Here is a 27,331-nt window from a genome sequence, read left to right as displayed (position 1 = left end):
AAATAAGGGTTATTATTTAAAAAGTAAGAGTAGTTATTAAAAAATTAGGATCACTATTAAAAATAACATTTATAATTTAAAATTCAAGGCTTATTGATAAAAAATAAGGTTAAAAGTTTAGGCTGCATCGTAGAGTTTGCTGGTTTGTATAAGTAATTCCCTGTATCCTGCTGAGGGCTATGAGCTAGGTTAATTTCCTGAAGGTGATGGGGATCCCTTCTCCAAGTGAGGGGGATCCTTTCCCCAAGGTTAGGGGGGTCCTTTCCCCAAAGTGATGGGGATCCTATCCCAAAGGTGATGGGGATCCTTTCCCCAGAGTGATAAGGATCCTTTCCCGAAGGTGAGGAGGATTTTTTCCCCAAGGAAAGGAGGATCCTTTCCCAAAGGTGATGGGGATCCTTTCCCCAAAGTGATGGGGATCCTTTCCCCAAAAGTGATGGGGATCCTTTCCCCAGAGTGATGGGGATCCTATCCCCAAGGTGATGAGGATCCTATCCCCAAAGCGATAGGGATCCTTTCCCGAAGGTGAGGAGGATCTTTTCCCCAAGGAGAGGAGGATCCTTTCCCAAAGGTGATGGGGATCCTTTCCCAGGGTGATGAGGATCCTTTCCCAAAGGTGATGGGGATCCTTTCCCAGGGTGATGAGGATCCTTTCCCCAAAGTGATGGGGATCCTTTCCCGAAGGTGAGGAAGATCCTTTCCCCAAAGCAGTGGAGATTCTTTCCCCGAGGTGAGTGGGATCATTTCTCTCCGATGAGGGGGATCCTTGCCCTGGCCATGCCCTGAGCATCCCTCCCGGTCCTTCGGGATGAGGAGAGAGAAGCGCAGGCACGGTTCCCGTGGCCGTGCCCGCCCCGCCGGGCAGTGTTTGCGGTCTCCAGGCAACCCAGCGCTCCTGCCCTGCTCTCCCTCCCTCCTTCTCTCCTTCCTTTCCTCCATCCCTCCCGTCCGCCCCAGCCCGTCCCCTCTCAGGTATCTGCAGGGCCGGGATGAAGGAGCCTCGTCCTTTCCTCTGCCTGGAAAAGAACCGATTTTGTCCTCCTTCCTCCAGGCCAAGAGAAAAGGTAAGGGGTGGGTGAAGCATCAAGGTGTGTCTCTGTCTCCTCCGTGTCCTCCACCAGCGGTGGCATTGATGGTTAAAGATTTATCAAATGGTTGTCCCAGCCTCATTCCATGGGCAGGGAGCACTGACCAAGGGGGTGGGAGCTTCCCTACCTCTGTGATGTTTCTCCTCGTGGCTTTACTCCCCCAAAAACCTGGCAGTGACCAAACCCTGACTTTTCACAGTGCCTGGGCATCTGGCATTTGTAAAGCTGCTCCCTCCAAGCAGAAAATCTTGTGTTCAGAGCCCCTCTGGCTGATTTTCTGCTAAAATTCTGCTCCGTGGTCCCCCATTGCTGATTTTCTCTCAAACCTGTGCTCCACAGCCCTCACTGATGATTTTCTGTCAAAATTCAGCTTCACAGCACCTCGTTGCAGTTTTTCTGCTAAAACTCTGCTTCACAGCCCCTCATTGATTATTTTCAATTAAAACTCTGCTCCACAGCCCCTCATGGCTGATTTTCTGCTAGAATCCTGCTCCACAGCCCAGCACTACTGATTTTCTATCAAACCTCTGCTCCACAGCCCCTCACTGCTGATTTCCTGCTAAAATTCTGCTCCACAGACCTTCGTGCCTGACTTTCCTCCTCTAATTCTCCTCCACGGCCCCTCACTGCTGATTTTTTGCTAAAACTCACCTCCATAATCCCTCACTGCTGATTTTCTGCTAAAATTTTGCTTCACAGCCCCACATTTCTCATTTTCTGCTCAAACCCTGCTCCACAACTCCACACTTCTCATTTTCTGCTCAAATTCTGCTCTACAAGCCCACATTTCTCATTTTCTGCTCAAACCCTGCTTCACAGCCCCACATTTCTGCTTTTCTGCTCAAACCCTGCCCCACAGCCCCACACTTCTGAATTTCTGCTCAAGTTCTGCCCCACATTTCTGATTTTCTGCTCAAACCCTGCTCCACAGCCGCACATTTCTCATTTTCTGCTCAAACCCTGTTCCACAGCCCCACGTTTCTGATCTTCTGCTCAGACCCTGCTTCACAGCCCCACATTTCTGCTTTTCTGCTCAAACCCTGCCCCACAGCCCCACACTTCTGAATTTCTGCTCAAGTTCTGCCCCACATTTCTGATTTTCTGCTCAAACCCTGCTCCACAGCCCCACACTTCTCATTTTCTTCTCAGACCCTGCTCCACAGCCGCACATTTCTGCTTTTCTGCTCAGACCCTGCTCCACAGCCACACATTTCTGATCTTCTGCTCAAACCCTGCTCCACAGCCCCTCATTTCTCATTTTCTGCTCAAACTCTGCTCCACAGCCCCTCATTTCTCATTTTCTGCTCAAACTCTGCTCCACAGCCCCTCATTTCTCATTTTCTGCTCAGACCCTGCTCCCCATTTCTATTTCTTTTGGCAGCCCCGGGCCATGTCCCAGCCGTGAGGGCGCTGGCTGCGGGCCCGAGCAGAGGCAATGTCACCGCAGGAGCTCGCCGCCCTGCTCTGCGGGGAAGGCGACGAGCGCCTCTCCCAGCAGGAATTTCCAGCAGCCACGGCGTTTTACCTGGCTGCCTTCAGCTGCTGTGCCCCCACGGCAGTGCAGAGGGTGACCTCCATGGGCTGTGAGCTCCAGGAGCGGGTGGTGGCCACCTTGGAGACCTGGTGCGGAGGCAAGGCGCCGATCCCCGAGATCCAGAGCAGGAACCTGGCCGCGGTGTCCCTCAGCGTGGGAATAGCTGCCATTTTCCTCTCCAGCCTCACCCCAGACAACGTGGTGGCCTCTGTGCACGAGCTGGAGGCCCTGCTCCGGCGAGGGTGCTGGGAGGAGGTGGTGAGCAAATGCGATCTGCTGCTGGAGGCCGAGCCGAGGGCTGCCGTGGAGCTGCTGCTGCTGCGGGCGCTGGCGCGGGTGCTGGCAGGGACACGGGCCGGGCAGGGAGTCCTGGATTATGTCCAAGCCTTTGTGCAGAACCCGACCGAGGCAGTGGCCTACGTGCGCAGCAGGCAAAGGGAGCACCTGCCCCAGGTGCTCCAGGCTTTCTCCCGTCACCTCTCCACGTGCCAGGAGGGAAAGCCAGGCTGCAGGTCCTCGCAGCAGTGGCTGGGGGACTGCTGCAGCTTCCTGGCTGCTGTGGCACCGGGGCACGCCTGGGTGTGCAGGGCACGGGCAGACCACCTCCGAAAAACAGGAGAGTTTCAGGAGTGCGTGGCTGTTTGCACCAAGGCCCTTGAGGGCTTCTCGGCGGAGAATCTCGGAGGTGAGGACGTTCTGGCTCTGCTCCTGGAACGAGCTGCTGGGTATTTCTTCCTGGGAGGACGCACGCAGGAAATGATGCAGGATTTAGCAGCAGCCTTTGCAGCAGAGCCTGCCTGGGCAACGAAATGCTTTGAAGAGCTTTTCTCACCCTGTGATGCTGAGAAGATCGGGGAGCAGGCCAGGGCTGCCCTGGAGGGGAGGTTTGCAGCCTACAGGGAGGCTGTGTGTGCCCGGGCCGAGCTCAGGGGCACTTGTGGCACTGAGCTGCTGCCTCCTGTCATCCAGACAATCCAGCTGCTCCTGCACATCTGCCCAGGGTCCAGCCGGGAGCTCAGAGTCCGGCTGGCAGACTGTCACCTCCTGCAGGGACACCCCGGGGCCGCCCTGGACATGTGTGAGCAGCTGCTGGCAGCAGAGCAGAACACTTACCACAACACCCTGCTGGCACTGCGGGGCTTCTGCTCCCTCCACGCCCAGGAGCACCACAGAGCCCTGCAGGACTTCCAGAGGGTCATCGAGCACGATTCCCCACATCCCAACAGCTGCATCAAAGCCCTGTGTGGGCGTGGGCTGATCCGCATTTCTGGTGGCAGCAATTATTTGACAGCCCTGGATTATATCACGGCTTGCCAGTTAAAGCTGGACGAAACCATCTTCACCATCAAGTCCTACGTGCCATGGAACCAGAGGGGATTGCTGCTGAAGGTCCTCCAGGAGGAAGGACAGATGATGCTCCAGAAGAAGAGGTACCCAGGAGGCAGCTCAGTTTCCTTCCAGAAAAAGCAAACAGGGCTGTGCACATTCCTAACCTTGAAGGTGTTTTGTTTTATTGGCTTTTTTTTCCCCCTCCAGAGATGCCCCTGGGGTTTTCCAGCTGGCTTCTCTCTTGGTGGAGCTGGACAGCTCTGACGAGGCTTCCCAGGTCCTGTGTGCTGATGCCCTGTACCAGATGGGCCGTGGGGAAGAAGCCCACAAGATGCTGGCCCTGGCCCTCTCCAGAAACCCCCAGAGGGCTCCGGTGCTGGCCAGGCTGGCCCTGCTGCAGCTCAAGAGAGGCTTTGTGTATGATGGCAACCAGGTAAGGAGCACCTGGAAAGCCTCATCCTCAGGGTCATTCCCTCCTCAACAGCTGATTTGCCAAATTTTTCCCAGACCACCGTGAAATTACAGATCAATCCCTGTGTTCAGTGGTTTGGGTGCATGTCCTCTTTATAACTAAACTTTGCTGTTAGGAACCCCCTGAATAGCAACTGTGACACAGTGGAACTTGGAGCCCACGTGCAGAACTTCTAGCAGAACTCTGAAGGTGTAAATACAGGGCTGATATTGCCATAAAATCATAGAATCACATGAATTTGTGTCCAAAAAGGCCACACGGGGCCCAGTTAAACCCAGCTCATTCCTCAAGTGGTTTTTAATGGCATTTCTCAGCTCTTTAACCAGGCAGAGCATCCTGTCCCTGGGGACAACATTATGGGATTGGGAATGTTCCCTTAGAGAAAAGAAGGCACAAGTGCCACCACCCCAATTATCCTAATGAAGCATTGGAGAAGAAAAGCACAAATGCAGAGCTCCAGTATCAGTCTGCAGTTTTCTTTCTCCAATGCTGATAAATTGTGTTGGAAACCCTGACAGCCATTCCAGCAAGTTGGTTCTCTTAGCCAGGATTACAAAGCTCAATTCCCAGGCTCTGCCATCAGAGGGAACTATTGTATTCTTTTTTAAATGCCACATAAATTCTGCTAACCTGTAAGGAGAAAGATTTCATTGCCAGCACTTCACTACTGCCTATGAAAAATAAAAGTTTGCTGTAATTTGCTGCCTTTGGGAAGGCTGTTAATGAAGGGTGTGGCTTTATTAGAGTGCTCCTCTTGGAAGCTGGAGTTCCATCTTCAGCTTCTGCTGCAAGTTCTGCATGGAATATCTGAAAATTTCTCTTCAAAATATTTTTAGCCCGCCTACCTGTCAGATGCCAATCACTTTTATCTATCAATAAAATAGAGAAAGTTATGAGTTCAAGGGATGTGTCTGGTACATCAGGATAACTTTGTTCTTCTCCAGTTCAGATCTGAATATTTAGTCCCTGGTGAGCACTGTAAAAACCATCTTTTGATTCATTTTAATTGGAAATTAAATTTTTAAAAAGTGCTTGTTGAGGCAAAGATAGCAAAGGTCAGACAGGATTCTTTTTTAGGAGGACAGTAGTTTGTGGGTTTTAATCCATGCTTTTCCCAGATTACCAATAACAAGACTAAAAATAACTAATAGCACCTCCCTAATTTTCCATTAATTCACTGGTTTTGATTTTGTCATCAAAAGGGTCACTGGAATCCTTGTGTTCCTTAGGAACATTCTTTTTTTGGGGGGGCAATCATCCTGTATTTATAAAAACACTCCATTGCCAGTGTGGAGCAGATGCTGCCCAAAACAAAGCAGGCAGCACCAGGTTTTTGCCCTGAATTATTTCCCCAGCTTCAGTGGTGTTGAGGAAAGATAAGAATTCCTGTTTCCTCCAACCTGAGGGGCCAGCTGAGGAGATAAATCAGGGAAATTCGTGGTCTTGGGCTGGCTGACACCCCAGGGAGAGGTGGGAAAGCTGGGGAAGGACACAAAGGTCTCACACACCTCACACCTCACTCAACTCTTTCTCTGCTGCCTTTTCCTCTCCCATCCTTAAGCTGCTGAGGAGACTGATCAGAATTGGAGACTCCTCCTGCCTCCTGCCAGTCCTGGACATCTTCCAGGACGAGGACCGAAAGCTGCTGCAGAGCCACTGCCGCTGCCGAGCCCTGGCCATCCTGAAGGGCACACAGGAGGGTGCTGCCATCAGAGAGGCCATTGCCCACCTGTCCTTTGCCATCCTTGCTGCAGGTAGGACACACCAGTCCTGTGCCATCCTTGATGCAGGTAGGACACACCAGTCCTGTGCCAGCCTTGATGCAGGTAGGACACACCAGTCCTGTGCCAGCCTTGATGCAGGTAGGACACACCAGTCCTGTGCCAGCCTTGATGCAGGTAGGACACATCTGTCCTGTGCCAGCCTTGATGCAGGTAGGACACATCTGTCCTGTGCCATCCTTGCTGCAGGTAGGAACACATCTGTCCTGTGCCAGCCTTGCTGCAGGTAGGACACACCAGTCCTGTGCCATCCTTGCTGCAGTAGGAGGACACATCTGTCCTGTGCCAGCCTTGCTGCAGTAGGAGGACACATCTGTCCTGTGCCACCCTTGCTGCAGTAGGAGGACACCAGTTTACCCGTGGGGATTTGCTCCTAAGGGAGAGCACATGGGTGGGACAGGATGTCCAGATCTCCTTTGCCACCTCCCCGGTGAGGGCTGACACAGCACATTCACCTGGGCCATGAAGGGGTGGAGTTAAACAATAAGGAATTTTTAATTCCTTGACATGGGTTCAGCTCAGTTCTACAGGGACATCACCCACTTTTCTTCAGCCAGTGCAAAGAAGTGAATGCAGCCCCTCACACATTTCACTATCCCAGCTTTCCCTCAGGAGAGAGACCAGGCTGACATGGAAATTCTCCTGGCGTGTTCCAAGTAAAACCATGTTTGTATGGAAATCTGCCTCTCACTCTGAGCAAATGTTATGACAGCAGCACTGAGAAGAAGAGAGACTGGCTCGTGGAAATGGAATAAAAACCCTGTTAATTGCTTGGAGATGGTTCCATTTCACAGCCCATGCATTCCAGCTTATCAGCTCCCCACCTGCTAGAACAGATGCTTGTTAAGAAATAGATATTGTCTTTAGAGAAGCCAACTGGTAGAGCTCCAGAGTGATAATAACCTTTGGTACAGAAGTTTTGGAGCAAATCAGGAGGGAGAAAAAGCCTCATTACTGCAGAGGAATTGCTTGGAGCCTTTCTGCTGGCTGATCCCTGCAGGCAGCTGCATTTTCTGGCCTCCCTACGAAAACATATATCCAGTGGCACTGATGATTTATCATCCAATATTGGATGCCACAGTTATTGATTGCAACCCTGGGCATGTTAAGATCCTTATCGAAATTGCCTTGGAAGGAAGGGATATGTGGATGGCAGGCAGAGAAATGCTCTGCAGGCAGGGAATGGAGGGACCAGGATTTTCACTGACAACTCCATGTGTTTATTTGGGCAGCACTTGTGTGAAAGCAGAGGAAGAAAAGAATGCAGCTCAGTATCACAAATCCAAGTGCATATTAATTCTGGCAGGGAATTAGTCAGTCCCATCTGGATAACTCATTTATCCAAAACAATGTGTACCTTTCCTGCCCTTGGGAGGGGGCTGGGGACTCTTTAAGGTCCCTTCCAACCCAAACTGTTCTGTGATTCTGATCTCACTTTACTAAAAGAGCCAAATGGCTTCGTGCCTCCACTCTCACAGATCTCTCATTCGTGCTGCTCCCACTCCAACCTGACACAGATTCTTCTTTCCTTTCAACTCATGGCTGATAACACCTGGCAGGAATTCCACTAGCAACAAAAATAGAGGAAACTTCCACTTAAGCAAACTCTCATTGTACTTCATCCTGAGGTATCCTCAGGCCAAGTGGAGCTTTTTGTAGCTTCCTTGTGGGTATCCTTGCAGTAACCATGGCTGCATCCCTGTCCTCCAGGTGGTTATGCTGAGGATTGCCTCCTCACCAGGGCCCGATGCTATGGGCGCCTTGGGCAGATGAAAACTGCAATTTTTGATTTTAATGCTGTCCTGAAGGAGGATCCCAGGAATGCGCAAGCTCTGAGCGGCCGAGGGTTGGTTCACCTCGCTCTGAGGCAGCAGAAGGTACTGTCCATGTGGGGCTTTGTTGGTTTTTCTGAGGGTATTGAACAATATGAGTGTAAAGTATCACAGAATTTGTTGTGGAATCACTGGAAACAGGAGTTTCTCACAGAATTTGGCCAGTGAAAGGCTCTGGGTTTGTCTGGGTGTATCAACAGCCCATCTGACTTTACTGATTTTCTTTCCCAAGCCTAGGGACAGGAGGACTAAATCTTGGTCATGATTTTCTGTGCTAACCCAAGGAGTTTAAAGAACTTTGCAAACACTCATTCAAACTTGCCTTTATGACCTCCTATCAGCTTTGCAAATGGAAAAGTTGCAGCACAAGGACAGGGAAGAGTAAAACTTTTTCCATAGTTCAGCAGAGAAGAGAAAGCAGCTGCAAGACCAAATGATCAATACTTAATTATTTTCTTCTATTATTTCTTTCCTTGGTGTTGTTTTTCCACAGGAGGCAGTGCAAGATCTGATCTCAGCACTGAAGGTGGAGGCAGGAGCAGTGATCCCAGAAATCCTGTCCTTGAAGCCTGAAGCCCAAGGGTTGGTCACTGGGTGGCTCCTCCAGCATGGCAGGGCCACTCTCAGCGATCTCATGGCCACCAAAAACCTCCCAGGAGAAGAAACTCTCGGGGACCTTCTCACAATGGCAAAAGCACTGACCAAAATCTGCAGGGCTGCACAACATCACATCTTCTACACTGATGTTTTGATGGCAAATGGTGAGTTCAGGTCTTCAGCACAGCTGGTCAGGCCTGGTGAAGGAGCAGAAAATGGATAGAAGTGAATGTTAAATGTCAGGAGTGCTGCTGGATGGTGCTGGATAGTGCTGGATAATGCTGGATGGTGCTGGACAATGCTGGATGGTGCTGGATAATGCTGGATGGTGCTGGATGGTGATGGACAATGCTGGATGGTGCTGGATGGTGATGGATAATGCTGGATGGTGCTGGATGGTGATGGATAATGCTGGATGGTGATGGTGATGGATGGTGCTGGACAGAGCTGGATGGTGCTGGACAGTGCTGGATGGTGCTGGACAGTGCTGGATGGTGCTGGATGGTGATGGATGGTGCTGGACAGAGCTGAATGGTGCTGGACAGTGCTGGATGGTGCTGGACAGTGCCAGACAGTGCTGGATGGTGCTTCTCAAGAAAAGTTTGAAAACATTTTGGGACAGGGTATGATTCAATTAACACCTTTAGACATGGACTGCCTGCCTGACCCCCACCTTGCTGTGGTTTTTTGGTACCTTTCTCTCCATGGGATGGGTTATGGAGTTTGTGCTTGTGTTCCCCACCAGGAAAGCACCAAGAGGCCCTCAAGCACCTGCAGGAAGCCTTTGGCCACTGTCCTGCTGAGGACTTTGCCAGGGCTCGCTTGGCTGTGCTGCAGCTGCAGAGCAGGAACGTGGCAGGGGCAGCTGCCCCGCTCAGTGCCCTGGCCAGGAGAGATGAGAAGGACTTGGCCTTTCTCCTGAACTTTGTAGACACCAAGAAACAGCAGCATCTTGCTCAGGTACAGCCTTTTTTTTTTTTGATCCCACATCTGTGGACTCAGTGGGGAAAGAATTGGGAAGTAAAACTGGGATTGCAGGGATTTCCTCCAGCCAGGTCAGGGAGTTGGAGCCAAGCTTCTTCCACTGCAGTGACCGTGATCAGTCTCTAATGACCCGTCACTGCCACATCTGAGCACTTGGGATTCCTTTTTGGTCTCCCTGGCACAAGAGCTGGTGATGGCCACACAGAAATTCAGGGGTTTGAGGGCCAGCAGGTAGGGAGGGATTTAACAGATCATTGCTAATTGTACTCTGGGGGATACATGGGGCTCAGGGATGGCTCCTGGTGAAGGAGGATTCATTTTCTTGGTGAAAAGAAGCCAAATATTTCAATTCATTGACATTAAATGCTTCCATCCTTCTTTTGTGCAATGTTTAGGATTTCTAATATGTTTGCATTTTTACAAAATTAAAGGTTTTGAGGCTGGTTTTCTTAGCTAAAACTGACACAACAATGTCACAAAACTCTGGTCCCCCCCAATTATTTATTATTCAGCATTTTTTCGTGTTTCTCCCCCAAAGTACACCCAGAAAGTATCTCCAATAATAAGACAAGAGAAGGTCAGATTGATGGTGGAGAGTTTTAACACTCAGCCAAGCATCTGCAATTCTGATTACCCAGAAGCTCTGAGTTCTGAGAATCAGTTTGCTTTCTTTTATTCAATTTGTTGCTGGTGTGCACCCTAGTGAGAAGCTATATTGTTATGCTCTCTCCCAGGTTATAAAACAAACAACATGCTGATATCCTTAATGCAGCAAGAGGAGCCCTTGGAATGTATTTGAACAGAACAGCAGGAGGATATAAGTAAACAAGTATTAATTTACCACTCCCCAGACATGACCCATTACAGAGAAAAGAGCCCCTCTCTTCTAAATAATGCAAAAAGTTCAGTCTTAGGGGGGAGAGTTGGAAGATTTCAGAGGCAATTTGCAATCTTCCACTTTAGAAAGTTGATAAAGGAACAATTGAGGCTGTGACCAGGGAGGCCCTAAGGAGGTGTCTGTAAATGAAGACACATTTAAGAGCTGAATTTCCCCTGCTGCCACATCGCTCCTTCTGTGGGGGTCTCCCAGGCCAATCCATCCGTGCTGCTTCCCTTCCGAGGCAGCACAGGAGGGATGTTCTTTGCTGTCAATAAGAAAAGAAAAATGAGAAGAAAAAACCAAATTAACATTTGTGTCTCTTATACTACACTGACAAGTGAGAACCCACTGGTGCCACAGGTGTGTGAAGCCTTAAAAATGAGAGAGAAACTTATTTCTGTCTCTTTTTGGCAGCTGTGTCTGAAATGAAACCCCTCACTGTGGCTTATTTATCACGAGAGATTCCTCTGCCTGAGACAAGAGGTGTGACCAGGCTGATTTCAAAACTGGAGCCCAGTACCAGGGTTGGAAGTTTGAAAAGAAAACATTGCTCTCTTTCATCTCGTGCTTTTGTTCAACTAGTAAATGTTTGAACTCAGGCACCTGGGAGTTTTTAGATGTATTTGGTGACCAGGGGAGGAGTGTGTGCTCTCTGGGGTGGGGAAGGAGTTGTTTCATCCACCTGCCCAGCGTCTTGAAGGATTTCCCAGCAGCACTTCCTTTTGCCTGCAAGGCTATTCTGGTCTCTGAAAGGAACATCTCAGTAAAAGCAAAGTTTTTAAAGCTTACAGACAGAATTAATGTTAAAATTCCCAATGATGGCCTGACTTTGCCAGGGTTTCTACCCTGGGAGAGGGAGCTTGCTCTGTTCCTGAATTTCCCAGGTAGGAAAAGGAGAGTTCAGAGTTCACAGCCAGCCTCAGCACTCCAGCACAAAAGCATTTCTGCCACATTGTTTTTTGAGTATTTGGAATTACAGGCATTTTAAAAACGTGTCATCATTATCCTGTAGCCAGGTCTGAAGAGCTAAAAATAGTTCTCCATATGCTGAAAAGGAAAGGGTGGAGGAAGGAGAGAGCTCCTTGATGTACTCTTTTTTTATTTTTTCATGGAAAACAAAGCCCTAAAATTCTCCCATTATTTATAGTGAAAGGGGTCCCATGCTGAGAAATTTGTAAACAACTGGGAGAGCCCCATGGGAATAGGAATCTGAAAGATTTATTAAGCTGCAAAAGGTCAGAGGAAGGGAGTTTGCTTGCTGCTCGTGCAGCTTCAACCCTTGGCTTTCTTAGGTCAGGGGTAAATGCACGACTGATTCCCAACCCCTCACACAGATCCTGGGGGCTGCAGCTTCTGTGGAGATCCAGATTCCTACAAAAAGGGTCTCCAAAACTACATGGTCAGAGCCAGAATTAGGTGAAGCTGCCATTCCCCACGTCCTTCATGGCATGTGCAGGTGGAGAAGGAAAGGCTTGCCCCAAACTCTTCTGGAAACACTCAACCCTCTCCCAAAGCTCCGAGTTTATCATTCCATCTGCTGGGATTTACTGCTCAGGAACTAACCCTTGGCCATCATTCCATACCCACTAAACTCCTCACTCTTTTTCTTTCTAAGGAATTAAGCCTTGGTCATGTCATAACTTTGGTCCCTAGGGACTGCGACCAAAAATGCCACAAAAATATGTGTATGTTCAGTCCTTTACAGCCAGTGAGGTGAATAGATGGAAAAAGGGAACACAGAGACCTAACCCAGGAATCCAGAGGTCCACTCATGGCCCTTTCTAGGTGGCACCTGAATTATTTCAGTCTGGAAGCCAAAATCAAATTTTTAGTGACAAGTTGGACTCGAGTTCTCCTGGAATGCACTCCACAGATTTTCCTGCCCTCCCAGGTCACCTGCAGTGAGGCTGATGACAAAAATGCTTCTCCAAGGCCACGTGCAGGGAGCAGCTGAACTCAGCTGTGCCATGTCCTTCTGCCTTCCCTTGCCTTCTCTTCCTGAGCCTGATTTTCATCTTTATCTCTGTTAGGAGATAATGTGCAAGCTGCTGATTAATCCTTCCCTGTTACACCCCAAAAATGTCCCAGCTCATGTCCCTTAAGTCAGGCAGAGCCAAAAGAGAATCCAGAATCCAGCTGCCCAACCTTGCTCCATCAGCAAGGGTGAAAGGGAATCCTTTCTTTTCAGATGGGATTTTCCCTCCAAGTGTGGCAGGAAAGGTGGAATCTCACAGCTTGATGTGGGGACTCTCAGGAAAATGTGAAAGAGTCAAAGCAGTGGCTCAGTGAATAAATGCAATATTGCAATATTGCTCAGTGAATAAATGCAATATTGTGGTGCAATAACCCCAAGTGCCCCAGGTTAGAGCACTGAAATCTCCAGCATCAAATTTAGCATTCAGTAAAACAACAACAATTGTGGTTTTTTCTGCTTCTGAGACAACAAATACACCTTAGAGGCTAAAAATGACAATTTAACTACATAAACACAAGCTGTCTTGAGGAACTGCACTGTGTTCCTTGGAACAATGTGATCCAGAACTCTGGAATTTCTAGAGGAAAAAATAAAACACCTTCTCTTGCCAGGATGCTCCTCAGGCAGCTGCAATTCCACCTTGATCCCTTGTTAAATTCCTGCCACTGAGGGGACACTTGCATTGAAGGACAAAGCACATGTGCTGCTCTTTACATGTACACAAGACAGCTGAGATGGGTTTGGACAGACTGCCTGAAAATTCATGGCCAGAATTGTTAAAGCCAGGGGTTTACACTATTTGAGGAGAAGTCCTATTGCAATTTCTCTGTGTGGAAGCTGAGAGGCTCCTTAATAAATATGATTATGTCAAGAAAAATAGCTATATATATATATAAATATTTATATAGCAATATGTATAATATATAGATATATAAAAATATTCATATAGCAATATATATTTTATCTATAATATATATAAATAAATATATATATATATATATATATATATATATATATATATATATATATATATATATAATGTGCATTATAATGAAATAACTGGGGCAGAATTCCTCATAAACCATGAGGTGAGGCTACATTATTTCATGGCACTGCTCTGAGCTGAGGTGCTGGGACTTGCCCTGCAGCATTGATCCCCTCCCTGCAGAACCTGCTCTCCTCAGTCCTGGCAGACAGCAATCACCCCTAACCTCAGCCAGCCAAAATAAAAGGGGCACACAAAGAAACTGCAGGACCTGGCCTGGCTGTCAAGTGTGGCTACTAAAACAGACGCTGGGCTAACTGGATTTCTGAATTACCCCCTGGAATGAGGAGGATGGAAATATTTCTGCTTTGCTTGAAGCCTTTTGTAAGCCCTCAGCTGCTGATGGCAGCCTTGTTTACAACTTGAATATTCTCTCTGCTGCAGCACGTTAAAAGCTTGATTTATTACCAATAAAGGGAAATAATGAGAAATCCATTTGAGGCAAATACTTCTAATAGAGTTTTCTTTATTAGCCTCCATATACCTAAAAATTATGTGGCTCTTTTGGTCTTCTCTATTTTCTTGTTGTTTTTCCCTTCAGATGAGGCCAGAGAGTTCAAATTGCACTCAAGATTAACAATTAGCAAAGCCACCAGTTGGCCTTTTGTTTTTTTCTACAGCTTAGGTAAGCTCCAGTAGAGACAAAAAAATTCATTTTTAGCACTTGCATTTGTGGGGCAGCACCTGGGGATGTTGGTCCAGGCAGCTTTTTGTTAATTATTCCTAAGGAATTTAAACAAATTCAGAAGAAATTCTGTGCAGAAACAAAGGACTTCAGAAACTCCTGAAATAACACCAAGCGAGCCAAGAGCAAAAATACACCAATAATTAGTTGTCCAGCTAGATGCAATTCCAACATTTGCCAGAATAACTAAGATCTCTTCGTGTCTGTGTGTACGACCAGTCCAGATGAGATATTCCCCTATTTTTTTTTTCCTTTTTTGAACTAACTCGGATTTCCTGTCCCCACAGGCAGCAGCCCAGGAAGGGAAGGTGCTGGAGAAGGGCCGTGACCACCTGCGGGCCCTGGGCTACCTCAGCCTGGCTGTGCTGGCCAGCGGGGACAGCCCCAGGCACCTGCGGCGCAGAGCCGCCTGCCTGATGCGCCTGCAAAAATACGAAAAAGCTCTGAAAGACATGGAGAAAGTGCTCCAGAGGCATGGCTGCAACAGCCCAAAAACACAGGCTGGGGACCACTGCTGCCAGGGCTTCCTGCTGCTGGCCCTGGCTCAGGAGGAGGCAGCAGTGCAGCATTACATGCAAGCCCTGCAGCTGGACGAGCCGCTGGCCCTGGGCACCATCACTGACTGCCCTGGCAGGGAATCTTTAACCAAAACTTTCCACAAAATTGCACAATATAACTTCGAAAAGCAGCGTTACGAAGAGGCCTGGAAAATCACAGACTATGGGCTTAAAATTGAGAAAAGTTCTGAGCTCCAGAAGCTGAAAGCAAGACTCAAAAGGGAGGCATCGAGCTGTAGCATACATTGATTTCTCTGGCTGGGGATTTTCCAGTCTGATTGCTTTCTGGGTGGCTGCAAGAATGAAGGAAAGATGAGAAAGATAAGAAAGATGAGAAGCTCATGATAAATATGCAACAGACGTGACACTGAACATGGAGTAGAATGTTTAAGGCAGCAAAACAAAACTGACCATGAGAGCAATGAGAGAAAAAAAGCAAATTGTAGCATTCAGGATTCCTTAAAATCATTATGGATTATGTAAACTCCCCACTGTGAAAGAAGTCTATTTTTCTGGCTAAACAACGAATTGTAACACAGGGGTTCCAGTCCTACTGAAGGAAAACATTCAAATCACTTGCAGCTCATGAATAATAATAATGTATTTCCTAGCTAGTATTTGATGAGCTTTAACATGCACTGTTCAATCAATTGGCCTTATTTTTATGGGCCAGTCAAAAGGATCAGTCAAAAGTAACTCCTGTAAGGTGTTTGTGAAGGCCCTGACTGTTGGTTACTATTTGAAGGAAAACAGGATTTAATTATTTTTTCAGCTTTCAAATGGAGCCAACAGGTGTTTAGGGATATCATTTCATGCTTGGAAAGAAGCTCTCCCACAGCATCTTGAACCCACTATGGGGAAAAAGCCTCATCTGTGTCACTAAGATTAAAAACTAATTTGAAGGGGTGTGTTACACCCCTCTCCTGCCCCACTCCTGGATGAAGGAGTGGGAATTCCCACCACTGCCTTGGTGGGAATGCAGTGGATTTGCCAGGATCAGCCCCAGTATCAGGGATGGGGCAGCACAAACTCCAAATAAACTGTTCTGCTGCCCCAGGGAACAATGAAATAACAGATAAGGTGAAAAGTGAGACTTAACAAAGATCAAACATCCACTCCAGGATCTCCTGCCCTAGTATCCACATGGGCAGCTCCACTCCAGGCTTCACCTTGGACTCCCAGATCCTGTGCCTCCCCTGGCCAGGGCAGGTACCAGGGATCATCTCTCCACAGACAGATCATGTCTGGTGTCTGCCAGAGCTGCTGAACCCCATCCCTCCCACTCCTGGCTGTTCCAGCCCCAGGGCAGCCCTGCAGCTCATGCAGAAGTGGTGATGCACAAGCAGGAGGCAGCATCCAGGGTGGGATTGCTCCCCGAGCTGCAGCATTATTTCTTCTTCTTCTTCTTCTTCTTCTTCTTCTTCTTCTTCTTCTTCTTCTTCTTCTTCTTCTTCTTCTTCTTCTTCTTCTTCTTCTTCTTCTCCTTCTCCTTCTCCTTCTCCTTCTCCTCTCCTTCTCCTTCTCCTTCTCCTCCTCCTCCTCCTCCTCCTCCTCCTCCTCCCCCCTGTTCCTGGCAGGCCCAGGAAGGTTTTTGCTGCTGTCCTGTGCCTGTTTTCCAGCTTTCAGGTGGATTTGGGACACCGCAGAGGCAGAGCTGGGACATCCCTGGGCATTCACCTGGGTGATGGAGCCCCCAGCTCAGCCCAGAAGCAGAAAGGACCCGAGGTGGGGCCCAGGGCAGCAGCTCCTTGATTTGTTTTGGCTGCTCCAAAGGAGCTGTCCCAGTGTTTTTGGAGTGTGGTAATATAACCGTGGAGAAAAACAGAAACTACTGCTGAAAACAAAGATGAAAGCAATGCTGACGAGTGCTCTGCTGCTTTGATTAGGATGAAAGGGAAGAGGGAACATTCTCCTTTTTGTTGTGCTGTTGTCTCAAAGGCAACATTCCAGTGTGGAACTCCATTCAGCAGCCATGGGATCAACCCAAAGCAATGACACCACCTGGAACCTTCCACCTTTTCCTCTTTTCTGCATGCTCCTTTTTTCTGCCCTAAGAGCACAGGTAAGACTAGGCTTCTTGCCCTTCAAATTGTTTGGAATTCAACATTCCACTGAAAGCTTTTCCTCAGAGTTCAGGCAGAGCTAAACTTTGAGCTTTTGTGATCTCAGAAGGTTTAATTTCCTTTTAAACCCCATCACTCCCATTAATTTTTCCTATTTCACTTTGCTGTGTGCTCCCAGGTACTGAGGGAACCTAAACACAGGAACCAACTTCTGCAGCTGCTTTGGAAGCTGACACATCTCCAGGGAATTCCTCTTCCTGCCTTTCAGCCCAAGTCATTGTGCTTCCAGCTCCAGAGCGTGGTGGAAGTGTGGCTCTGGAGCAGAGCCATGCAAACCCAGGAATTTAATGAGCTTTTCCTTGTGCCCAAGTGAGGACAGTCTCCTTGGCTTGCAGGGGCAGATGTTTCACTCTAATGACAGCTAATCTAAAAGCCATTTCTTTCACCATCACTCCCCTGCAGAATATTTAACTCTTATCATTGTGCTGCTGCTGCATCCAGCAGTTTCCAATTTGCCAGGGCTCTGAGGAGTCTCCAGGAATTGAATGTGGCACATGAACTGATCACTGGCACTGGAGCCTTGGCTGCTTCTCTTGGATTCCAGCCACGCTGCTGTGCTCTGGGATCTGCTGCTTCACTCAGCCATTACTCAGTGGCACCTTAAGAAAAGCAGTTCATTATTTAGGAGGCACAGCATTCCAAAGCTGTGGGATCCAGGAGACTCCTTCCCTTTCTGCTGTGCATTTCAGGAATGACTTTTCCATCTCCATTCATTCTGTCAATGCTGCAGAGACTGCACCTGCCCACAGGTGTGTCCAGCCAACCCTGGGCACAGGAGCCGTGGTTTATTGGCTCCCAGAAGTGCCTGGAGGGCAGAAAAACAAACAGAGCTGATATTACTGCTTGTAGCTCTCAGAAGCTGAAGATGGGTGGGGAGCAAATTTCCACCCCAAATAGGAGGCTGGAGAACATGAGATGGAGATCCCAAAGATGTCAGCAGAGAGTAGAAAGCACTCATGATCACAGTGATGCTGGTTTTAGTGCCTCACTAATGAACCAGCAATTGAGGAAAGTGAGGAAACAGCTTCTGTCCTGGCCTTCCCTGAAGTCACAACCTGGTGCCACTGACCCTGTGGCTCCCACTCCTCAATACAGGTGTGGCACCTTCACCTCTGAGGTGTGCAACCAGGTGATTTTCAATTAATTCTCTTTCCAAAGTCTATCTTGGATACTACCTGCATGGCCAAGATCTCCTGGAAGCTTGGCAGCCTCCCTGGTGTCCCCAAGAGCCACTGGGGTCATGTTCTGTGCCAGAGCAGGTGTGGCTTTAGGTGTGTCACCACCCAACCTGATCATTTTTGTGTTGGTATGCTCCCTAAAGAGTCAGGAGTTGCAGAGAATGAACAAGAATAAGAATCTTCCCCTGGACTCAAAAGGAAATTAAGAGCAGTAGCTCATAATCATTTTGCATGCCTCATTCCTGAACTGCACCAGTAAATGAGAAAATTTAGCTGCAAAGCCAGGGGGGAATTGTAGGAGGGAGCAGGAAGCACAGGAGGATGTTAATGGTTCCATTCCACCCTGGTTTGCATTCTGTTATACCCCTCATTTGTGCTCTCATCTCCAGGTGGGTGCTGCCACACCAAAAACTTCCTTGGGGTGACCCAGAGTGAGGGACCTGGGGTCCCCCCAGAGCCCCAGGCTCAGATCCAGATCAGTAGTGGGTGAAATGGAAAACTGACAGGGATTAGCATTTCCCCACTTGAAATGACCACCTCAGAGAACTTCTTGATTGCTTAGAAACCTCAGATGAGCTCTTAGAAGACATTCCAGCACTGGTAATATGCTCCATCTGTTCTCTGGAAGTCACATTTGAAATCTGAAATTACTGGGAACACCTCTGAGTGCCTGTCACGGTGTAGGGTTTGTTCTCTCACTGTAGACTTTAACAATGGCAACAATTGTACCTTGCCATGTGCTAATTTTTGCAGCCTTGCCAAGAGGATTTTTGCAGTGTTGTTTCTTTTCTTCTCGTGCATCATTTGGCCATTCTTGATCTGCTTCCTGAAGTAAACAGGTAATTAGCCATCTACATAAATTGCCCTGTGTCCACGCCATTAATGTGCTTGGATGTTTTAATTGATTGCATTCTCAAATGGCTTGGATGGCTTAAATGCCAGCTAATGCAATCCAATTAAGTCTCCTAATAAACCTGCCTGATGAGCTGCAGGATAATCACACATCAAGCACAGATGTAGAAGAAAATGCCACGGAACTGACAGTTCAGAATAGGCTGTGTCATTTGCAAAGATCCAAACCATTCTCAGCAGGGAAACTGGGAATATTCACTCTGCTGGTGCTGGATTTGGGCCCCAGGACCTGATCCAACACAACTTTTAAGCACACCCATCAGTTCCTATGCACAAAACCTCTTGCACAGAGTCCTAAAACAGCCCAGGTTGGAAGGGACACCAAAAGGCCATGGTTCCCTCCAGTGGGAAAGGGCTCCTAGATAAGATTATCCAGCCTGGGAAATCTTATAAACTTCCAGTGAGGAGACCTTATCATGTCCCTGGGGAGGCTCTTCCAGTGATTGATTATTCTCATTGGAAAAAAAAATTCTTTTATCATGATTAAACTTTTCCCACTCCAACATCCTTTTGGCCCTCGTCTCCAACATGAAAAGTATCAACTCAATAATCACCTCGAGGGAGCACAAATGCAAAGGAGATTTCAGGTGATATGGTGGGGGGTGCTTTTTAAAATAGTATTCAAACAAAATTAGCTGAGGCAGCGGGAAGTTAAATAAACTCCAGCTGGGATAGGATGTGAACTTCCAGTAGTGCCCCATAAGTAACTCATCTGAAGATGGTGCAGTGTCTTTGTGTCAGCTCTGGAGGTCTTTCCTCAGCCCAAACAGAGATTAGGGATTTAATGGAGCAATCTGTGTGAAATTCTCCGCTCTGTTCTGCCAGATGCCAGACGAGACATAATAGCTCCTTTGGCATCAATGTCTATTAATCTAATCTTGACTTTGATTCTCTGTGTGACTCCCTTTCATCTGTAAAATGGGGATAATTCTCTCTTTCAGATGCTTGTCAGTACCTCTTCGTTCCGGGTACACGGCGCTTTGAAGATGACATTATTTGTACATTTTCCATTATTGTCAAAGAGCTGCACATTGTCCCCAGCCCCTGTCCTTGTCCCCAGCCCCTGTCCTTGTCCCCAGTAACTATCCTTGTCCCCAGCCCCTGTCCCTGTCCCCATCCCCTGTCCCCAGCCCCTGTCCTTGTCCCCAGCCCCTCTCCCTGTCCCCAGTCCCAGCTCCTGTCCCCATCCCCTGTCCCCAGTCCCTGTTCCTGTCCCCACCCCCTGTCCCCATCCCCTGTCCCCATCCCCTGTCCCCAGCCCCTCTCCCTGTCCCCAGCCCCTGTCCCCAGTCCCTGTCCCTGTCCCCAGCCCCTGTCCCTGTCCCCAGTCCCTGTCCCCAGCCCCTGTCCCCAGCCAGGGCTGCTGCTGGAGGTCACCCCCTGCTCTGTGCCCAGCCATTGGCACAGCTGCCCTGGCACAGACCCTCAGCAGGGATGAGGAAATCTCCTGAGCATCCCATGGGATCCAGCCCTGCTGCAGGCTCTGGGTTTGCCTTTGGTGATGGCAAAGCCTTGAGAAATAATGAAACCATTCCGACCCCCTGTGGCCCTGAGCCCGCCTGCCTGAGCCCCAGAGGCTTTGGTGCACATGGAACCACTCAAAGCTGGCCATTCCAAAGGGAATTGACTGTCCTTGAGGGGAAATTCCAACCAGAGGAACCTGCCTGCCTGAGCCCCACAGGCTTTGCCACTCAAAGCTGGCCATTCCAAAGGGAATTGACTGTCCTTGAGGGGAAATTCCAACCAGAGGAACCTGCCTGCCTGAGCCCCACAGGCTTTGCCACTCAAAGCTGGCCATTCCAAAGGGAATTGACTGTCCTTGAGGGGAAATTCCAACCAGGGGTACACCTGGAATCCAAACCCTCCTCTGAGGGCACCCTCAGAGCCAGGGCCCGTTCCTAATCCTAAATCCAAGGAGTGCTGGCCATAAACTAAAACACAAATTCTGCCTCAGCCTGAGGGAGAACTTTTTTCCACGGAGGTGGCAGAGCTCTGGAACAGCTTCCAGAAGCTGTGGAGTCTCCCTGCCTGGAGAATTCCAACCCCACCTGGATGCTCTCCTGTGCCACCTGCTCCAGGTGACCCTGCCTTGGCAGGGGCTTGGACTTGGTGATGTCCAGAGGTACAACCCAAACCCTCCTGGGATTTTGGGATTTGAGGCACCTTCAGCAGCTGTTACATGACAGAGCTGACCAGACTCTGCCTCCTCCTGTCCTGCAGCTCCTGCCACAGCCACCCCTCACACTCATTGTCCACTCAGGGCTAAATTCAGCCCTCGGGCCCCTGATTTCCCCCACAGCATCCAAAGTGCCAGTGGGAACACAAGGAAAAGGAAAGGGCTGGATGAAAATGGGAGATTTGCTGAAATTTGCTGATTTTTTTTGATATTTATAAGGATTTTGATAATCCAGGACTTCACAGTCTTGCTGAAATCAAGTGTAATCATTTATTGGACAGGATTTTATGGCTTGGGCTTCTGTGCTGCATTAAACAACATGTGCCTGGTGTTTAAATACAGGACTAAGGTTATATATTCTAACTTTTCAACTGGTCTGAACAGCTTTCCTTGGAAACAGGAATCATCTCCTTGTCGTTTTTAAAAGCAGTACATTTAATGGAATAGCTGAAACTTGTCTGTGCTCTGTAACTGAAAATAATTTAAGGTAAAATATCCAAGATTTATTTTGTTTGGAATCTGTCTTCCTACACAGCAAAGCAAGGCAAAAATATACCTTTATACCTTCCAAGTCATGTGCATGTAATTTTGAAGTGGCATTTTTTTTTCATTAAGAATATAATTGCAATACTGAAATAATTACAATTCTGAAATTGGGTGTGAAAATGAGACACTGCATCCCAAAAGTCTTGAAAAACCTCTTGGGGAGAAAGGTAAAGCATGGAAAACAAGAACTTTCCTAAGAATTAATTACTGTAATAGAAGAGAATTCTCCAAATGCTGAGGAGCCAGGAAATTAAGTCCTCTTAAAGGCAGCCCTGCTACACAACATATTTTCCAGCTTAGACATAAACCCAAGTGCTCTCAGACATGTTGGAAGGGGTTAAATCTCTGAGAAGTCTCAGAGCATTGAAGTCATTGGGCTTTGGGAGCCACCTGAGTGTGAGTGAGGGGGAGAGAAGGAGATTTGGGCACAGCACTTTGCAAAGACCATTCCTGGGGAGAGCCTGGAAGGGGATCAGTGCTGGGAACATGAATAAATATTTATTTCTGACTGCCAGAAAACACAAGGAGCCAAATCCCACCCTGGAAACTGCTCGAGGCTCCTCTGCAGCTGAAAAACCTCCTCCCCAAGAGCCAGGTAAGACACCTTCACCTTTTTCCCTGCTTGTCTCTGCAGTGATTGCTTCCAGAAACTCAGGGCAGGAGCTGCTGTACCTTCCCTTTAATATCTATTATTACATAATAACACTGATATCTGGTAGGTTTTAATTCTGAGGGTGCTGCAAAGATGCTCATCTCCAAAGGGAGAGCAAGAGGAGAGTTTTGAAACATCACTAAACTCCCAGGTTTTCCCAATTCTAAACTGTTTCAGCTCTACCAGGACTCATTTCCACCACACACAGCTGGCAGCCAACCTGCTCCGAGCAGATCTTTCAGTGCTGAGCTTGATTTCTTTGCTGCTGGCTGACAGATGCCAGGGTTCTGCTGGCTCTCCCAGACAAACCCATTATTCCTGAGCACAATGAGTTCTCCTCTGTGGGCAGCATCCCTGCCACAATAAATCACAGCCTTTGTCCTGGAGCCAGGCATCTGCATTTACCAGGGACAGGCTGCTGGCTTGGGCTTTTTTGTTGTAATGTCACCCTAGAGCTTCAGGTTTTCTTCTGTATTTAAGTGAAAAGTGTATAATAATCTCATATGCTGGCATTTTGACTGGAATCATGGACACTGTTCTGGTTACTAGACTGACCATTTTACACAGGAAATCTTGGTTCAGGTCAGTTTTCCTGATTAAATACATTTAGATTAATGTATATACACAGAAGAAATAGATCTTTGTGTAACCTGAACATTGAAATTCAGATGACACCAAGTAACAGCTCTCTTTCCAGACTCTATTGTACTAAAATCAAAAAGGTAAAAAATAAAAGAGATTTTAAGCAGTCTTGGAGGAGTTTTGGAGCTGTTCCCCACACCTGTGCCCCTCACACAGAGGAGCTGATCATTTCTAACCTGCAGCTCACACACAAGTGATTCCAGATCTGGAATTGCACTTCCACTGACACAGAACTGCCTCAATTTTTTTTTTTTTTTTTTTAATGTATAGGCAAAGGATTCAGGGCAAACTAAAACCCTGACACCCAGAGGTAAGAGAATTTCCCTCACATCTCAGACAGATGATGGCGATGGATAGATAGATAGATAGATAGATAGATAGATAGATAGATAGATAGATAGATAGATAGAGATATATGGATATATATATATGGATATCTATAAGGATGTACCTCATAAAGATGAAGACCTTGTTTCCATGGCAACAACTCTTAAGACAAATCCCACTAAAGATGCTGCCACGTCCTGCTCAGCTCAGATTGCTTCAGGACATGGAGTTGTTTTCACATTTGGTGGAGCTGTTTAATTCCTGCTGGAGAAACCCAGAGCTCCAGCTGGGAAATCACTGCTCTCCTGCACATCCACTCCCTGGATTTCTGGGAGCAGCAACCATGGGATCATCTATTCAGGTGACCCAGAGCATTCAATCACATCAATATTGAGACTAAAAACTATACAAAAATGAAGTAGATAATATATTCTCATATAATAATATCAGGTGCATATATATATAATTTTAGGTTGTATATTTTCATGTATTCTTATAAGCACAAAGTTTTTGAGGTTCACATCACCGGTGCAAAACAAGCACAGGCAGAAGGGGAAAAAGAATACACAACTGACAATTTCTATCTTCAGAATCAATTTCTTCCAAAGGAGGAGTTAAAGGTCAATTTGACATTGTGGCAACTGTGACACAGCAACCAAACTTCTGAGCAAGGTAAAAATACCCTTGAATAGTCTTGTCCCAGGTATAGCTGTAGTTATTCCAGATTCTTCAGGGGAAATATGAAGACAAAAAATATCCAAGTGCTGTCTCCCAGACAGGTGAAGCACCAGCTCAAATACTCACTGTCCAGAGCTGGAATCTCTGACCTAAATTTCCCCCAGAGTTGAGAATTTTTCCCAAGAAGAAAAGCAGTGCATAAAACCCCAGAGCTGCTCCCTCTCTGTATTCAGATTTGTGCAGTTTGGATGCCTCATTTCTGAGTAAATATTCACATGTGGCTCTCTGAGTTCCCACTAAACACACCCCACAAAGAAGCTTGGCTGCTCAAGGCCCATCCCTGCAGGATCCAAGTGTAAAAATCCCTGATTTGAGGCTTTTTTTTCCAGCTGTAACCCTGCCACTGCCAGCTCTTTACACTTCCAAATTCCAGTAATGGGAGAACCTCCTCTGCAAAGTTACAAAGCAAGCAGAAAGGGAAAAATCCTTTCAAAGTGGCCCAACCCAAACAGCAAATGCTTCATTGCTTCATATGGTTTGTGTCTACATTGCTTTGGGGAGAGAGGATGTTTTCCAAGAACTGAAAACCCCCACAGTTCCTCAATCTCTGGAAGAAGAAATCCCCAGAGCAGTGCTCACCTTCTCAGGATTGCAAAGAGGGATTAAGCTTTTAAAAGCTCTTTTGTAAAATGAAGGGCTAATGGATGGTGGAGTGGACCAGCAGATGAGAATTTCTGCAGGCAGTGATTAAATTCTGAATAACTTAATTGAATGTGAGATTTAGGGGGAAAGAAATAACAGAGCAATCCCATTCCACTTCCCAGCATCGAGTTGCCTTTGCCACAGAGGATCCAAGGTGAGAGTGAGACTGGCAGAAATCAAAGCAGGTCTGTCCCCTTGGAAGCAATGACCAGAACAGGGACCTTGCTGCACTGCCAGCATGATGGATTGCTCCATTCCAGTGACCACGCAAAGTTGCTCAAGACAATCAAAATTAATGACTCTGCAAATAAGTCCTTGACAGTTGCTGGTGCTCCTCACACAGAAAATAAGAGGTTTTTTGACTTTTGTTGGGTTGGGTTTTTTTTTTTCCACTCAGCACAGCAGTAGGAATACAGCTCATAGATTCTTGGCACTTTGATTCTCCACCTCCAAAATGGGTAAAATAATAACCTGCAGTGTCTTATAGCCATGGTGTCAGAATAAATACATTACATCAATGAGAAGAACTACATTAAATCTATGAGAATAGCTACATTAAATGTGCAAAAAGAATTACATTAAATCTATGAGAATAACCACATTAAATCCACAAAAATTGCCACATTAAGTCCTGTGAGTCACTTGCCTATTGCAGTTTTATGGATGTCAACCAGGTAAATCCTACTCAGAGCCAGCTTAGTTGTACAGTAAGCGTAAAACTGCTCAACAACAAGGAAGAGTCCCATAAAACAAGGAAACCAATCTTTGTTAGCTGTAGAAATTTCTGCAAACAGAAACGAGAGATCGCTTAAATCTTAATTAAATGTATAGATTTGTCCTTAGAAGTGACCCTGCCTTCTGCAGCTCTGTTTGCCATATGGACACCCAGGATCTGCTCGAGCACGTGGGCATTTCCCATCCCTGCGTTCTCCTCCTCCTCCTCAGCTGGTGGGATGAGAATTGCTGCCTTCACACTTGCCAGGAGCCCGAGTTAACTTGACTCTGGAGAAAAAATAAAATGAAAGGGAAATTCTCCCAGGGATTTTGAGGCAGAATGCTGATGGGGAGAGGAGACCTGGGCTGGTGTTTGGGACACTGAGTGTCCACTGCCAGCAAACAGCCGCACAGTAATTCCTGCTCTTCCCCCAGCAGCTCGGGATGCAGAGGCACAACCTGACATTTGTGCGGTGTGAGAGCTTCCAGTGGGTTCCCCCAGCTCGGGAAGACCCCCCAGCCCCAGCCCGGCCCTCCCTGCCCCCGGAGCCCATCAGGAGCGGGGTGAAACAAAACCCAAGGAAACCCAGGCTGGCCCTGCTTTTACTGCCTGTCCCAGCCGCTCCCGGGCAGATTTCCATGCAGGAATTGCGTGCTCCTAGGCAGATTTCCATGCAGGAATTGTGTGCCCTCAGGCAGATTTCCATGCAGGAATTGTGTGCATTGCCTGCACCGGCCCATCCATCAGCCTGGTCGCACACACTCCTGCATTCATCCCACCCAAAGCTGCCGGAAAACCGCAGAGCATCAGCGGGGTCCCTCCTCCCTGCGGGGCAGCGGCCGGATAACGGCGTGTTCCAGGGGTAACAGAGTCCCGGGTGGCATTCAGGGATAACAGAATCCCGGGTTACATCCCAGGGAAAACAGAATCCCGAGGCTAACAGAATTCCGGGCTAACAGAATCCTGAGTGGAATCCCGGGCTAACATAATCCCGGGCTAGCAGAATTCCGGGTGGCATCCCGGGTTAACAGAATCCCGGGCTAACAGAATCCTGAGTGGAATCCCGGGATAACAGGATCCTGGGTGGTATTCCAGGGCTAACAGAATCCCGGGATAACAGAGTCCAGGGATAACAGAATCCCGGGGATAACAGAACCCCGGGCTAACAGAACCCCGGGTGCCATCCCGGGCTAGCAGAGTCCCGGCGAGCTCGGGAGAAGCCTCCGCGGCGCGCAGCGCCTCCAGCCCATCCCAGCGCCTCCTCCCCCGGAGCATCTCCCCGGAGCTGGGAAGGGCTCGGGGCTGAGCTGCCGACGCCGAGCATGGCTCGGGGAAACCCGGCGGAGCCGCAGCCCCTGCCGGGATCGGGGCTGGGAGCCCCGGCTGCTCCCCGGATCCCTTTTGGGATCCCCGGGCTGTGCCTGATCCCTTTTGGGATCCCCGGCTGCTCCCCGGATCCCGGTTGGGATCCCCGGGCTGTGCCTGATCCCGGCTGGGATCCCCGGCTGCTCCCCGGATCCCGGCTGGGATCCCCGGGCTGTGCGGGATCCCTTTTGGGATCCCCGGCTGCTCCCCGGATCCCTTTTGGGATCCCCGGCTGCTCCCCGGATCCCGGCTGGGAGCCCCGGGCTGTGCCGGATCCCTTTTGGGATCCCCGGGCTGTGTCTGATCCCTTTTGGGATCCCCGGCTGCTCCCCTGATCCCTTTTGGGATCCCCGGGCTGTGCCGGATCCCTTTTGGGATCCCCGGCTGCTCCCCGGATCCCGGCTGGGATCCCCGGGCTGTGCCTGATCCCGGCTGGGATCCCCGGGCTGTGTCTGATCCCTTTTGGGATCCCCGGCTGCTCCCCGGATCCCGGCTGGGATCCCCGGGCTGTGCCTGATCCCGGCTGGGATCCCCGGGCTGTGTCTGATCCCTTTTG

At 48.4% G+C, this 27,331-nt stretch overlaps 1 protein-coding gene across 6 annotated transcripts; it reads left to right on the top strand.

Moving 5' to 3' along the window:
* The first annotated feature begins 780 nt into the window (after positions 1 to 780).
* On the top strand, positions 781 to 19,659 carry TTC34 (tetratricopeptide repeat domain 34). 6 transcript variants are annotated; one of them, XM_085558805.1, is made up of 10 exons: positions 866 to 1,064; positions 2,587 to 4,052; positions 4,159 to 4,384; positions 5,985 to 6,393; positions 7,915 to 8,081; positions 8,530 to 8,797; positions 9,379 to 9,593; positions 14,490 to 16,120; positions 17,001 to 18,011; positions 18,814 to 19,659. In XM_085558805.1, the coding sequence occupies exons 1-8, from the start codon at positions 990 to 992 to the stop codon at positions 15,006 to 15,008; spliced, it is 3,345 nt and encodes a 1,114-aa protein (XP_085414931.1). In that variant the 5' UTR covers positions 866 to 989; the 3' UTR covers positions 15,009 to 16,120; positions 17,001 to 18,011; positions 18,814 to 19,659. The 6 variants fall into 6 exon arrangements, with proteins under 6 accessions (XP_085414935.1, XP_085414931.1, XP_085414930.1 ...); XM_085558809.1 differs by lacking the exons at positions 17,001 to 18,011; positions 18,814 to 19,659 and adding an exon at positions 10,352 to 10,438 and having other exon boundaries at positions 781 to 1,064; positions 14,490 to 14,627; XM_085558804.1 differs by having other exon boundaries at positions 17,001 to 19,659.
* Positions 19,660 to 27,331: the final 7,672 nt, after the last annotated feature.

Source organism: Lonchura striata, chromosome 21 (assembly GCF_050655825.1).
Source record: "Lonchura striata isolate lonStrDom1 chromosome 21, ASM5065582v1, whole genome shotgun sequence".
NCBI classification, from domain to species: domain Eukaryota; kingdom Metazoa; phylum Chordata; class Aves; order Passeriformes; family Estrildidae; genus Lonchura; species Lonchura striata.
This window is presented reverse-complemented; position numbering and strand designations above follow the sequence as displayed.

What these genes read in the sequence shown, in the direction of transcription:
- TTC34 (XM_085558805.1), top strand. Translation starts at nt 990, where the DNA reads ATGAAGGAGCCTCGTCCTTTCCTCTGCCTGGAAAAGAACCGATTTTGT. An exon ending in TCGCTCTGAGGCAGCAGAAG is followed by an intron (nt 8,082 to 8,529) that starts GTACTGTCCATG and finishes GTTTTTCCACAG; the next exon opens with GAGGCAGTGCAAGATCTGAT. An exon ending in AACAGCAGCATCTTGCTCAG is followed by an intron (nt 9,594 to 14,489) that starts GTACAGCCTTTT and finishes CTGTCCCCACAG; the next exon opens with GCAGCAGCCCAGGAAGGGAA.